Here is a 14,531-nt window from a genome sequence, read left to right as displayed (position 1 = left end):
GATCTCATCCTTTGGCTCTTCAATGGACTCAATTGTACCCTTAAACTCTAATTACAAGACTCAACGATTCGCAGATCGTATAAAACTTGAAATTAAATTAATTACATCGGGCACCCATCCGTGCTTAAAAACAAGATAGAACAATTCTATGGCCATACTAGAACCCGCATTCACATCCATACATACATAATAATATGACATTCATAAAACACCCAAGTATGTATGAGATTCGCTTACTTAGGTCGAATCTAGGTTTGCTATGTTCTAGATAGCTATTCGGGAGATACTACCGACATCTCTATGTCTAACGTGCCTTAAGTCCCACTAATGGCTCGTTTGGTTTTATCTCAAAAGATTTTGAAATCGTTTTGGAAAAACTCCGATTCAGGCTTTGGTGGGCCCGGGTCACTTTCGGAAAAAATATGGTCAAAGTCGGAAGAAGAAAACCGAACCTCCCACTTAAGTCAAGGCCCAAAAGACCCGAGTCTAACTCCAAAGACTTAAGTCAAACTTGGTCAAGGGACCCTTTGACTAGACCTAGTCAAGTCTCGGTCAAGGTCCGAACCAAGGTCGGACCCGGATTGGCACGTTCCAGACCGTGCCAAGTCCCTCGGGTGGTCGCGTCCTGGCCCTAGGCCAGACGCTTCCTGACCTTGCAGACGCGTCCCAGACGCTCTGCCCAAGTCCGAGCTTCTCGGACTCCCAGTCCGAGACAGCTTCTGGTCTCACCAGACGCGTCCCAGACGCGTTCTGGAAGGTTCTGTCCTGGTCGCGTCCGGATTCTCAATCCGAGACGCGTCCGGACATGTCTCTGTGGTCGCGTCTGGAAGTTGCGACCTCAGGTGCTGGACGCGGATCCTTCGGGATCCCTGTCCGAGACGCTCTCGGACTCCCAGTCCGAGACGCTCTCGGACGCGTCTTTCCCGTCCGAGAATAGCTCGGACGCGTCTAATCCGAGACGCTCTCGGATTCCCAGTCCGGGAAGGACTGGGACGCGTCCAGAGCGTCCGCGACTGGCCAGACGCGTCCTGGTCAGTCCGGTCTCTGGACAGCACCATGTTTTCTTCCAAATTTTTGAAAAAATTCCAACTTTTGCTGTTTTTGATGAATCTTTCATCCAAAAACCAGCAATTTGAAAACTCTTTTCAAAAAACCATCCAATTTAAAATTTTATTTTGAAAACTCTTTTCAAAAACACCAAATTTTAAAGTCTTCCCATTGAAACTCTTTCAATTTTCTATCCGATTAAGTCTAAATCTAATTTAAACTAATCAATTTCATGTCTAAATCCCTATTTAAACATAAAATCATCTAATCAATCAAGCTCGAATCTTATTCGACTAGTCAGAGATAGTTTCATGCAACCGGCTCGTGATGCCACTGTAGGGTTTTGTGTATCCTATACACTACCTAGTGTTGTAAGCGGAATCTCAAACATCTCATGTTTAACACTAGATTGCCCAGGATCGACATGCATAAACTAATCAATGAACTAGAGAGAGATAAATACCTTAACGCGTTTTTCCCTCGAACCATTCCAATCGCATGCAAAGATCGAGAGCTCCAACTGTAGCTCCTCTACTTGAGACACCGAGTGAATAGACTTGATCTCCCTTCCTTTCAGACTGCTAAGACTTACTAGAAGGTTGAGAAGAACTCTTCTTCTTGACTAGATTGATAGAATGGGAACTTTTTCTCTATATTCCTCTCTCTCTAATAGCTGTATATTTAGAGAGAGAGAGAGCTGTATAATTTTTCCTTAGAGAAAAATCCACACCTTTTCTGTTCTCAACTGACCCAATATATAGACAAACCCTAATTAGAATCTCATTCAGATTAGGTTTTCTATTTTCTGGGTCACAGAAAAGATAATTACCAAAATACCATTTTTGGGGTATTTTGATAATCCCCTTAAGTGTGGCCGGCCAGGGCAGCCCACCATGGGCCTTATGTGGCCGGCCCACTTACTCTGGTCGGCCATCTCATGGCCTGCCCACTTACTCTGGTCGGCCATCTCATGGCCGGCCCAAAGAGCCTTCCTTCTATCTTGTCCCGAATCTCCATTCGGACCCTTTCGGCCTTTCTAGTTGAATCCCATCCAACTTTAGCCAGTTCCCGTCTAGTCAAATCTCTCCGATCAAGTTACCACTCTTATGTGTAACCCGTTGTAGGATCCGGTCTATGTTAGCCTCGAATCAACTCCTTGATCCGATGATCGTAGTTGGCTTCTAGCAAAGCATTACGACCCCTAATTGGACCGGACTGGATGATCTTTACGAGTGGTCATCGTTATCCTAACTGACAAATTGATCGCATTGCCACCTTGGTCGAAGGACACTCCTTCGGAAGGACATCTCCTTCAGACCGAACGGATGAATCCTTCAATTACGATTATGAGATTTGACAAATGGATGTCAAAACCGCCTTCCTAAACGGTTTGCAAGCTTAAGAGTTCTATTTATGGACTAAAGCAAGTAAGCAGGAGTTGGCATCTTCGATTCGACGAGGCAATCAAAGAATTTGGTTTCCTCAAGAATACAGAAGAATCTTTTGTTTACAAGAAGGTTAGTGGGAGCAACCTAGTTTTCTTGGTTCTTTATGTCGATGACATATTAATCATTGGAAACAACATTCAGTTTTTAGAATCAGTTAAGGACTGGCTTCGGAAATGTTTCTCAATGAAGGATCGAGGGGCTGTTGAATAGATATTGGGCATCAAGATCTATAGAGATAGATCAAGGAGGATGATTAGACTCAGTCAAGAAACTTATATCGATAAGATTCTACACCGGTTCAGTATGGAAAACTCTAAAAGAGGATTCCTTCCCATGTCACATGGCATCACGTTTAGCAAGAGTCGGTGTTTTGTGAAACCTGATGAGCTAAAATACATGGTAGATGTTCCTTATGCTTCGGCAATTGAATCAATCATGTATGCCATGATTTGCACTCACCCAAACGTCTCATATGCCTTAAGCATGTGTAGTCGTCACCAATCGAATCTAGGAGAAACACACTGGACCGCTACTAAGAATATTCTAAAATACCTAAAAAGGACTAAGGATCACTTCCTAGTATACGGCGGGGAAGAGACACTCAACCTTGTAGGCCATGTGGATACTAGCTTTCAGACGGATAGAGACGATTTCAGATCACAGTCTGGTTACGTCTACTGTCTAAACTAAGGAACAGTAAGCTGGAAGAGTTCCAAAAAAAGTACTATTGCAGACTCTACCACTGAAGCAGAATACCCTGTGCAGGGATGAAAAAACAGATGAATTTCAGCCGAGCTGGCCGAAAGTTGTTTTCTTTTTCATTTGACCCAACCGAAAATCCTTTACTAGAACAAAAATGACCTAAAAGATTTTTCAACTATATAGGAAGAAAAAATATTTCTTTACTTGAGACATATTATCTTCATCATATATGTCTTTGTTTAAGTCGATATCTTCGTCTAAATTGATGTCCTCGTTTAAGTCGATGTTTTCGATTAAGTCGATGTTTTTGATTTAGTCGATGTCTTCGTTTAAGTCAAAGGATTCTTCTTTCTTTATGTAGGTTTTCTCTTTCTTCATTAAAGGTGGTTCCTCATCCGTGAGATCTTGAGGCATCTTTGTTTAAGTCGATATCTTCGTTTAAGTCGATGTCCTCGTTTAAGTCTATGTTTTCGTTTAAGTCGATGTCTTCACTTAAGTCAAAGGACTCTTCTTTCTTGATGTATGGTGTCCCCTTCTTTATTAATGGTGGTTCCTCATCTGTGGGATCTTCAGACGTCTTTAAAAGCTTGTAAACGAAGACAATAAACTTATGTATTTTGCAAGCTTTTTAATACTATTAGTGATGTTGATAGTAGTGAATGATATTAGGGTTGGGTTGTTTATGTGATCGATATTAGGGTTAGGTTGTTTTTGTGGACATTGATGGACATTTGGTAGACATTTTATTTTTTTAATATTATTTTTATTGTTTAATCACATGAAACAATATATTTATACTAACATTTCAAAAATATATTTTTCGACTTTCGTAGACATCTGTGAATATTTGTGGACATTGATGGACATTTGGTGGATATTTATTATTTTATCATTATCATTATTGTTTAATCACATGGAATAATATATTTGTATGAACATTTTAAAATATATTTTTCGACTTTCATAGACATCTTGTAAATATTTGTGGACATTGATGGACATTTGGTGGTCATTTATTATTTTAATATTATTATTGTTGTTTAATCACACGATGGACTTCAAATGTCTCTTGTTTTTGTAAAGACATTTTGGGCTCCAAATTTGTCCCAAATTCTTCACAAATCCATCAAACTAAGAAGTCTACCAAAGTCTAGGACATTTTGTCTATAATCGAATGCCTCAGACTTTCATAGACTCTCAAATGTCGGGATTTAAATGCCTCAGACTTTCGAGGACTTTTAAATGTTTTGATTTGAATGCCTCGGACTTTCGTAGACTTTCAAATGTCCGGATTTGAATGCCTCAGACTTTCGCGGACACTCAAATGTCCGCGAAAGTCCCAATCCACTACCCCCTTAGATTTATTGTTAATTTTTATTGAAGTCATTATACTTAAGCATTATTTATTAAATGATCCTTATAACGCTCTCCTTAGACTAATTTGGTAAAGGAATAGCAAATACATAAATTGACATTTTTAACGCGCTGCCTATCCCAGATATCGTTCTTCTTATACCAAATACCTAGTATAGTATAGAAAATAAGTAGTTCAGTACTTCATTAATACTTTGAGACTTTATTAATACATTAAAAGAAGTTGTTTTCTTCTTCTTATTCTTCTTCTTCTTTCACAATATATACTATACTTAATTTCTTACTTTATCTGCGACGGTCGTCTGAACGCGCTAAGGCGAGACGACGGGTATGTTGCCTCGCTTCATGCCCCGAACAACATAACGTGTACCAAATACCAAAAAAAAAAAAAACGAAAAAAATATTTATATGTAAATACTAGCATAAGACTCCACTTTCTCATCAAAAAAGAAAGTATAATACTCCACTATTAAGGTACCATGGACCCACGAAAGTACATCCTAAGGGTGGACCCCATATAAGTTTTGTATTCCTTCAACATCATCACTTGTCAGATCAACTTTTTTCGTCTTTGTTACAAGGGTAGGGTACATAATTGATTCTTCTACAGACGAGTGGCCTAATCCAAGTAAATGCCCAATTTCATGAACAGCTACTGATTCTAAATCAACGGCTACTGGTGAAGGAGATTTAGTAACATCACCTTCAGCAACCCAAGTTTCAGCTCCATCTAAATGGAAACGTCCATCTGTTGGAGAAAAAGCGTGGGCCAGCACTTTTAAAACCCCATCGAACGAATTCCCGTCACCGTGATCTCCTGTGTAAAAACCTATTTTGAGGTCAGCTGCATCATTGTATTGGGTCTCTAAGAAAGTTAACGGCGTTACTTCTGACCAACGTTGAAAAGCACGAGAGATAACGAATTTAAAAGAATCCGTTAATTGATTATCTGGGTCAAAGGCGTACGAAAGTTGACGGTTAGATGGAGTCCATTTAGGTTTCCCGGGAAAGAAACCAAAGTGAGCAACTGTGTGTAGTTTACTATTATGCCCCTCTTTACCAGAATTCATAGTACTAGAACCGTTGATTATATCTGCTACACCACATCTTGGCAGTTGAATTTGTCGCATAGTTGATTCATCAAGAATTCCAGTTGGATTAAGATTGAAATTGATTTGGTAGGTTTTTAGAGCTGATTCAAAAGAATCATCAAATTCATCAGTGAAATTCGATGGCGTATGTGGGATGTAACCGAATTTGTGAAAGTATTGCTTTAATTTGGCTAGTCCTTCAGCTTGATCACCTACACGAGATCCAGTGAATTTTTTGTAAGAATCCCAAACTGGGGAAGTTGAATTGGAGAAATGGGCATAAGAAATGGGTAATGTAGAGAGAGAAATTACAAGAATTGTAGAAATCAATTGATAAGTTCTCATGACTCTGTTTTAGAGAGAGATTTAGAGAGAGTGGGAGAAACTTTGGGTTGATTGAGAAACTTTGGGTTGATTTTATAAAGAAATAAGAAGAGGACTTGATTGGTTCAAATTCTATGGGATTGCTCTATTTCTTCTTAGAAGCAGGGTTCGATAGGTATATGGAACGACGTGAAAAAAGGGCTTAGGAAAAGTCGAAGTTGTGATTGATTGTTACTTCAAATAAGTACAAGAAGTTCTAGACTTTGAAAAGTTTGAGTCTTTTAGATGTAATGGGGTATAGCCGTATCCGTAGGGCACGAAAATTTCTAGATTCATGTTACGCGGTTATCGTTAAATACTTTAGTTATTTACAGATATTCAAGTAGTAAAAATATATATTAAAATAATAAATTGTAATTTCTAAAATAATAATAATGGAGATTATATTGGGTTGTTTGGAGAGAGAAAAGAGGAAAGAGAAAAATATATAATCGTGTTTTTTAGGAGAGAGAGAGAGAAATATCGTGAGAAGTTATAGGAAATGGATAGTTATTTTGACTTTGAAATATCTATCTTTTAAAGACTAACGGTTAAGATACATAAATAAGAAATGAACGTCCGAGATTTGTAGATGCAAGTTATGACATGACAAAATAAACCTATGCCATTTGTTTTATAGATAAAGAATTTTTTGATGAAAAACCCACAAAATGGGCCGAAATAGGAATTGAAGCTCACCACCTAACAATTTAAAAAACCCACTTTTAAAAAAAATATCGTAACATCAAACCTAATTTCGGATCTTGGAGCTCATATTTCCATCTCAAACAACCCACATTTTTTAATAATATCCCTTCTACCCTTTTATATGTATATTCTCATTTTCCTCGTATTTTTTAGCTCTCATTTCTTCTAGCTCTAATATTTCTTCTCTAGTTTCTCTCTCTACCTTAACCGGAATTGGGTGACCGGACATAAAATTGGTTTCGCCGGAAACAAAGTCTGACCGTTGAACTATAAGTACGATTTCATCTTCATCTTCTTCAATGCTTGATATTCTTTAGTGCTTCATCTTCTCAAAGATATTCATCTCTGATCCCCATCTTCTTTATTCTTCATTTTCTTTAATCTTCATCTTCATATACTCATAAGTTTTTCCCTAGTGTTTTAGAGATAAACTTTTAAATTTCAGATCTAGTTATTTGAAGCTCCATTAATGAGGTTTTTCTTGATATTTCTTTATCTTATGATGTTCAATCTTCTTATAAGATTTCTGAATTTTACTTCCACATTATATAATTATGTAACAATGTGAAAAACCTTTACACAGTTTTTTGTTCTAAGAAAACAAAAAGTACAACCTTAGATCTATTTTTTGGAATCTCTCTAGAAATTAGGTTTTAGCAGATGTTGATGTTTACCTCTTAGCTTATCCCGCCCGACCTCCCAGTTAGGGGTGTTGGTGGCGGAGCATTGAGGGCTTTAGCAGTTCAGCTTCCTTAAGCCGGGTTGATCCGTTGGACTTTAGGTAAAATGACAAGAGTGAATTTTACTTCCACATTATATAATTATGTAACTTAGAGTCATACGACACGTGCGAATCATGTTTAACGGGTAAAATGACAAGAGCCTCCTTTAAAGGAAAAGGAGAACGGGGCAAAGAACCATTGAAAATCATACATACTGATGTATTTGGACCAATGAGTACGCCCGCGAGAGGTAACTTTAGCTACTTCTTCACGTTCACGGATGACTTCACTAGATATGGTTACATATACCTAATGAGGCATAAATTCAAATCGTTGGACATGTTCAAACAATTTCAGAACGAAGTAGAGAATCAACTTGACAAGAAGATTCGATCCGATCGAGGTGGTGAATATTTGAGTCAAGAATTTGATGATCATCTTAGGAGATGCGAAATAGTATCGCAACTCACTCCACCCGGAACACCACGGTTAAATGGAGTTTCTGAAAGGAAATCGTACCCTGTTAGACATGGTTCGATCTATGATGAGTTTAACCTTCCAAATACGTTCTGGGGATATGCTCTGGAAACGGATGCCTTCACACTTAACCGAGCTCCGTCAAAAGCAGTAGAAAAGACGCCTTATGAGTTATGATATGGAAAGGTTCCAAAGCTGTCTTTTCTCAAAGTCTAGGGATGTAACGTTTATGTAAAGGGTTTACAAGGAGATAAACTCGCACCCAAGTCAGACAAATGTCTCTTTGTGGGTTATCCAAAAGAGACAATGGGCTACTACTTCTACAACAAATCAGAGAACAAAGTGCTTGTTACTTGTGATGGTGTCTTCCTTGAAAAGAAATTTATTTACAAAAAGACAAGTGGGAGAAATGTAGAGATCGAAGAAATTCGATTTGAGCAACAAATAAACAAAGATATGGCGATATTAAGAAATTTAGCGGCTCTTGTCTTTCCACAACAAGTGGAAGAGGAAAACGAGGTAGAGTTAGAAGAACTCGAGATACGTCCCGCACAAGTCAAAGTAGATCGCAGGAGATATCTCGAGTAGTTGAAAACACTCCAATTGTTTCTCAAGCCCCTCGTAGGTCTCAAAGGCTCAAGGAATTATCTTAGAGAACAGATATGCTACAATTAGAAGATAATGAGCCGAGTACTTACAAAAAGCTATGACGAGCCCTGACTCTGAAAAATAGCTTAGAGTCATGAGATCGGAAATGGAATCCATGTCAGAATATCAAGAATGGGACTTGGTCGATTTGCCCGATGGAGCGAAACCGATCGGTTGCAAATGAGTTTTCACGATGAAAACTGACAAGGATGGAAACATTAACATTTTCAAAGCTAGACATGTGGCAAAAGGATACAAACAAGTTCATGGTATAGCCTATGATGAAACCTTTTCCTTATCGCAATGCTTAAATCCATTCGGATCATTCTAGCAATTGCACCTCATTACTATAGGGTTTTGTGTATCCTATACACTACCTAGTGTTGTAAGCGGAATCTCAAACATCTCATGTTTAACACTAGATTGCCCAGGATCGACATGCATAAACTAATCAATGAACTAGAGAGAGATAAATACCTTAACGCGTTTTTCCCTCGAACCATTCCAATCGCATGCAAAGATCGAGAGCTCCAACTGTAGCTCCTCTACTTGAGACACCGAGTGAATAGACTTGATCTCCCTTCCTTTCAGACTGCTAGGACTTACTAGAAGGTTGAGAAGAACTCTTCTTCTTGACTAGATTGATAGAATGGGAACTTTTTCTCTATATTCCTCTCTCTCTAATAGCTGTATATTTAGAGAGAGAGAGAGAGCTGTATAATTTTTCCTTAGAGAAAAATCCACACCTTTTCTGTTCTCAACTGACCCAATATATAGACAAACCCTAATTAGAATCTCATTCAGATTAGGTTTTCTATTTTCTGGTTCACAGAAAGATAATTACCAAAATACCCTTTTTGGGGTATTTTGATAATCCTCTTAAGTGTGGCCGGCCAGGGCAGCCCACCATGGGCCTTATGTGGCCGGCCCACTTACTCTGGTCGGCCATCTCATGGCCGGCCCAAAGAGCCTTCCTTCTATCTTGTCCCGTATCTCCATTCGGACCCTTTCGGCCTTTCTAGTTGAATCCCATCCAACTTTAGCCAGTTCCCGTCTAGTCAAATCTCTCCGATCAAGTTACCACTCTTATGTGTAACCCGTTGTAGGATCCGGTCTATGTTAGCCTCGAATCAACTCCTTGATCCGATGATCGTAGTTGTCTTCTAGCAAAGCATTACGACCCCTAATTGGACCGGACTGGATGATCTTTACGAGTGGTCATCGTTATCCTAACTGACAAATTGATCGCATTGCCACCTTGGTCGAAGGACACTCCTTCGGAAGGACATCTCCTTCAGATCGAACGGATAAATCCTTCAGTCTCCCACTTGTACTTAGAACAAGTGCAATGCTCGATTCCCATGTCGCTTAGTATCCCATCTGATACGTCACACCGTTCAGACTTTCTTGATCCAGAGAACAACCGTCAATTCAAATGATTAACTCTTAACCCATTTGAGTGCGGCCACACATTTCACAGTTGCTTCTCCTCAAGTGGCCCGGAGATACTTATTCCTAACTTAATAGGAGGACATCATCCAGTCTTGTACTCCCATTTAACTTCATGTCTATCCTGTCTCCCCCAGTATGCTGCCTTTATAACCTCCTTTTACGGCGCGGCGTTTGACAGTACCAAAGTTCGACATTCCTTACATAAGATGAGTGGAGCACTCATGTTTACGGAATCTCTCCAATCTTGCCTATGAGAGTTTGTGACGCCTTTTTCAACTTCTTGAAAAAACTCTCATCTTTGGGTTAATCCAATGTAGATTCCCCAATCTACATCCATGTAATTGACTTAAATACCATATTCCTATAGCCCATGGAACTGCGCTATCAGTCAATTCCCATGCTAGTCTTCTTGAGTCATTGTTGTCCATGCAATGACCTGGACTAGGGACTCTATAATGAATCTATTCCACGTTCACTTAGTAGGGTTCCATTTACCAGATCACGTATCTGATAAACCTACCTGGAATTCCTCATTATTTTGGACCGTCATTAAACACTAAACCATTATTTAACGACAGAAATAAACTCCTTTATTTCTTTTTATTGAATGTAGCTAATTGATTACATGAAAACCCCTTTTCATTAATCCAATTACAACCTAAAGCCATTCATCGATGCGCTTTATACCTATGCCCCTTCTACGACTCTCATACTTGGGCTGAGGCAGTGGTTTAGTTAACGGATCGGCAACGTTGTCGTCCGTATCGACTTTGCAAATGACCACATCCTTTCGCTCAGTGATTTCCCTAATCACGTGGTACTTCCTTAGGATATGTTTGGATTTCTGGTGTGCCCTTGGTTCCTTAGCCTGGGCGATAGCTCCATTGTTGTCACAATATAGAGTAACCCCATTTTCTATGCTAGGAACTACACCAAGTTCGGAGATAAACTTCTTTATCCAAACTCCTTCCTTCGCTGCTTCCGAAGCGGCAAGGTATTCTGCTTCTGTGGTAGAGTCTGCTACAGTAGTCTGCTTTGAGCTCTTCCAGCTTACTGCTCCTCCGTTTAGACAAAAGACATAACCCGACTGCGATCGGAAATCATCTCTGTCCGTTTAGAAGCTCGCATCCACATGGCCTTCCACGATTAGTTTGTCTTTCCCGCCATACACCAAGAAGTGATCCTTAGTCCTTCTCAAGTACTTCAGGATATTTTTGGCTGCGGTCCAGTGTTTCTCCCCTGGATTAGATTGGTAACGACTACACATACTCAAAGCATATGAGACGTCTGGGCGAGTGCAGACCATGGCGTACATGATAGATCCTATTGCCGAAGCATAAGGCACCTTCTTCATGTGTGCTAGCTCATCAGGATCTCGGGGACACTGAGTCTTGCTAAGCGTCGTACCATGTGTCATGGGTAGGAATCCTCTCTTAGAGTCTTCCATCTTGAACCTCCCAAGAACCTTATCTATATAAGTCTCTTGACTAAGTCCAATCATCCTCCTCGATCTATCTCTATAGATCTTGATGCCCAATATATATTCTGCATCTCGTAGGTCTTTCATTGAAAAACACTTCCTAAGCCACTCTTTCACGGAGTCAAGCATAGGAATGTCATTTCCAACGATCAGTATGTCATCCACATACAGGACCAAGAAAACTAAGTTGCTCCCACTAACCTTCTTGTATACACAAGATTCCTCTTCATTCTTCAGAAAACCAAACTCTTTGATTTTCTCGTCGAATCGAAGATTCCAGCTCCGACTTGCTTGCTTCAACCCGTAGATGGACCTTTGAAGCTTGCAAACCTTTCCAGCATTCCCGGAATCCTCAAAACCCTCAGGCTGTGTCATGTACACATCCTCTTCCAGCTTACCGTTCAGGAAGGCCGTTTTGACATCCATTTGCCAAATCTCATAATCATAATGAGCTGCAATTGCTAGAATAATCCTAATGGACTTAAGCATCGCGACAGGGGAAAAGGTTTCTTCGTAGTCTATACCCTGGACTTGTCTGTAACCTTTTGCCACCAGTCTAGCTTTGAAAACGCTCACGTTTCCATCCTTGTCTGTTTTCATCTTGAAAATCCATTTGCATCCTATGGGTTTTACCCCATCGGGCAAATCAACCAAGTTCCAAACTTGATTCTCAGACATGGATTCCATTTCGGATTTCATGGCTCCCAGCCATTTTTCGGAGTCTGGGCTCGTCATAGCTTCTTCGTAGGTGCTGGGTTCGTTATCCTCTACCAACAACAACTCTTGTCGTTGAGACAACTCAATCAGCCTTGCGGACCTATGCGGGGCTTGAACAACAGGTGAGACACTCTCAACTCCTTGAGGGTTCTCCTGCGAATCACATTCGCTTTGCGCGGGAGGATCTCCGAGATCTACCATCTCATCCCCTCTTTCCTCTTCTATCGGCTCATAATAGTTAGGAATCGCGACTTCTGACATCGGTGCAACGGTGCCAGTTTGTTGCTCAGATCGAACCTCTTCGATCTCTATATTTCTCCCACTTGTCTTCTTGGAAAGGAACTCCTTTTCAAGGAAGACACCATCACGAGCAACAAACACTTTGTTCTCTGACGGGTTGTAGAAGTAATACCCCTTTGTCTCTTTCGGATAACCGACGAAGAGACACTTGTCTGATCTTGGTGCTAGTTTATCTCCTTGTAAACGCTTTACATAAACATCGCAACCCCAGACTTTGAGAAAAGACAACTTTGGAACCTTTCCAGTCCACATCTCATGTGGCGTCTTTTCTACAGCTTTTGACGGAGCTCGGTTAAGTGTGAAAGCAGCCGTTTCTAGAGCATACCCCCAGAAAGTGTTAGGAAGATCGGCTAAGTTCATCATCGATCGAACCATGTCCATCAATGTTCGATTCCTCCTCTCGGACACACCGTTCATCTGAGGTGTTCCTGGAGGAGTGAGTTGTGAAACTATTCCACAACTCCGAAGATGATCCTCAAACTCTTGACTCAAATACTCACCACCTCGATCCGATCGAATCGCTTTTATTTTCTTGCCAAGCTGATTCTCTACTTCATTCTGGAATTGTTTGAACACTTCAAACGATTCCGACTTATGTCTCATTAGATACACGTAACCATATCTAGTGAAGTCATCAGTGAACGTTATGAAGTAGCCATAGTTACCTGTCGCAAGTGTACTCATAGGTCCGCATACATCCGTATGTATCAGTCCTAAGGGTTCACACACCCGATCTCCTTTCCCCTTGAAGGACGATCTTGTCATCTTGCCCACTAAGCATGGCTCACATGTATCGTACGATTCCAAATCACACGATCCCAGAAGTCCATCTGCATGAAGCTTCTGCATGCGTTTCATGTTAATGTGACCCAAACGACAATGCCAGAGATAACTTTGGTTAGAATCATGAGTACGAAGCCGTTTCGTGTCTATGTTCAGGATTTCGTCTTCTATGTTCACAACATAAAGACCATTACGCAGCTTAGCACTGGTATAGAACATCTCACCCTTGTATAAAGAACAACTCTTGTCTTTTATTATAGCGTGATATCCCTCTTTGTCTAACACCGACGCAGAGATGATGTTCCTCGATATAGTCGGTACGTAATAGCAATTACGTAGCACTAATATCAACCCAGTCTCTAAACTGAGCTCGAAATTTCCTACAGCCACAGCAGCAACTCTTGCCTTGTTTGCGACTCGTAGAACCATCTCGCTCTTTGTCAGATACCTGACCTCCTTGAGCTCATCTAATTCTGAAATTATATGTGCTCCACATCCGGTATCATATACCCATGAGGGAGAGTCAGCCATATCTGCCAAATTGACCTCTATAACATAGGCACCGACTTCCACTTCCCTTTCTGGTAGCTCTATTACGCTTTCTTTCTTTGAAGCATCGAGAACTCTTCTCTGATCTTCCTCCCAATCTAGAAAGTCGTATAGATCTCTATCTAAACGTGAACTAATCCTATTTGCCATCTCTACTCTACAGAAACAAAATAAGGATTTTGCTAAGTACTACATTCAATGTTTACGCAAAAACACTTTTTGCCATATTATTCAATGAAAACCGTCCCCCTATGAATAATACGATTCCAAGACCCCATTCCTGTGAAGCTAAGCGTACTTTGGCACTGCCCTTAACTTCACCCTCCTGGGTGAGTAACTCCTTACTGATCATATCTCATATGACTCTTGGTTGATGAATAACACTTATGTGTTGAATTCATCCTTTTGCCTCGAAATCCAAAACTCTTTTGCTGACTCGATGAGAATAACCATTTAGACATGTAGACCTCTTCATAGGTCTACCCGTATTGTCCCGAGGTAAAAGATGGAACCCTGCTTTGGCATGACCCACCATCGATGAACAAGGGCGCAACAGGTGTCTTAATCTGGGTAGGCATTACTCAAAATTCTTTTTGGGGACTCTTACGTTTTTGTTTGCATGCATTACTGTGAACTCTAACATAATCATACACCACACAAAACGTAAATA

The 14,531-nt window shown here is 40.3% G+C and overlaps 1 protein-coding gene across 1 annotated transcript; it reads right to left on the bottom strand.

Moving 5' to 3' along the window:
* Positions 1-4,681: 4,681 nt before the first annotated feature.
* On the bottom strand, positions 4,682-6,061 carry LOC147548003 (metalloendoproteinase 3-MMP-like). Its single transcript, XM_086672605.1, has one exon. The coding sequence runs from the start codon at positions 6,005-6,007 to the stop codon at positions 5,072-5,074; it is 936 nt and encodes a 311-aa protein (XP_086528731.1). The 5' UTR covers positions 6,008-6,061; the 3' UTR covers positions 4,682-5,071.
* Positions 6,062-14,531: the final 8,470 nt, after the last annotated feature.

Source organism: Eschscholzia californica, unplaced genomic scaffold (genome assembly GCF_041429995.1).
Source record: "Eschscholzia californica isolate CP2 unplaced genomic scaffold, dmEscCali1.0.p SCAF_3, whole genome shotgun sequence".
In the NCBI taxonomy this organism is placed as follows: Eukaryota; Viridiplantae; Streptophyta; class Magnoliopsida; order Ranunculales; family Papaveraceae; genus Eschscholzia; species Eschscholzia californica.
Note: the sequence above shows the minus strand (reverse complement) of the source record. Positions and strands in the feature narration are given on the sequence as shown.

What these genes read in the sequence shown, in the direction of transcription:
- LOC147548003 (XM_086672605.1), bottom strand. Translation starts at nt 6,007, where the DNA reads ATGAGAACTTATCAATTGATTTCTACAATTCTTGTAATTTCTCTCTCT.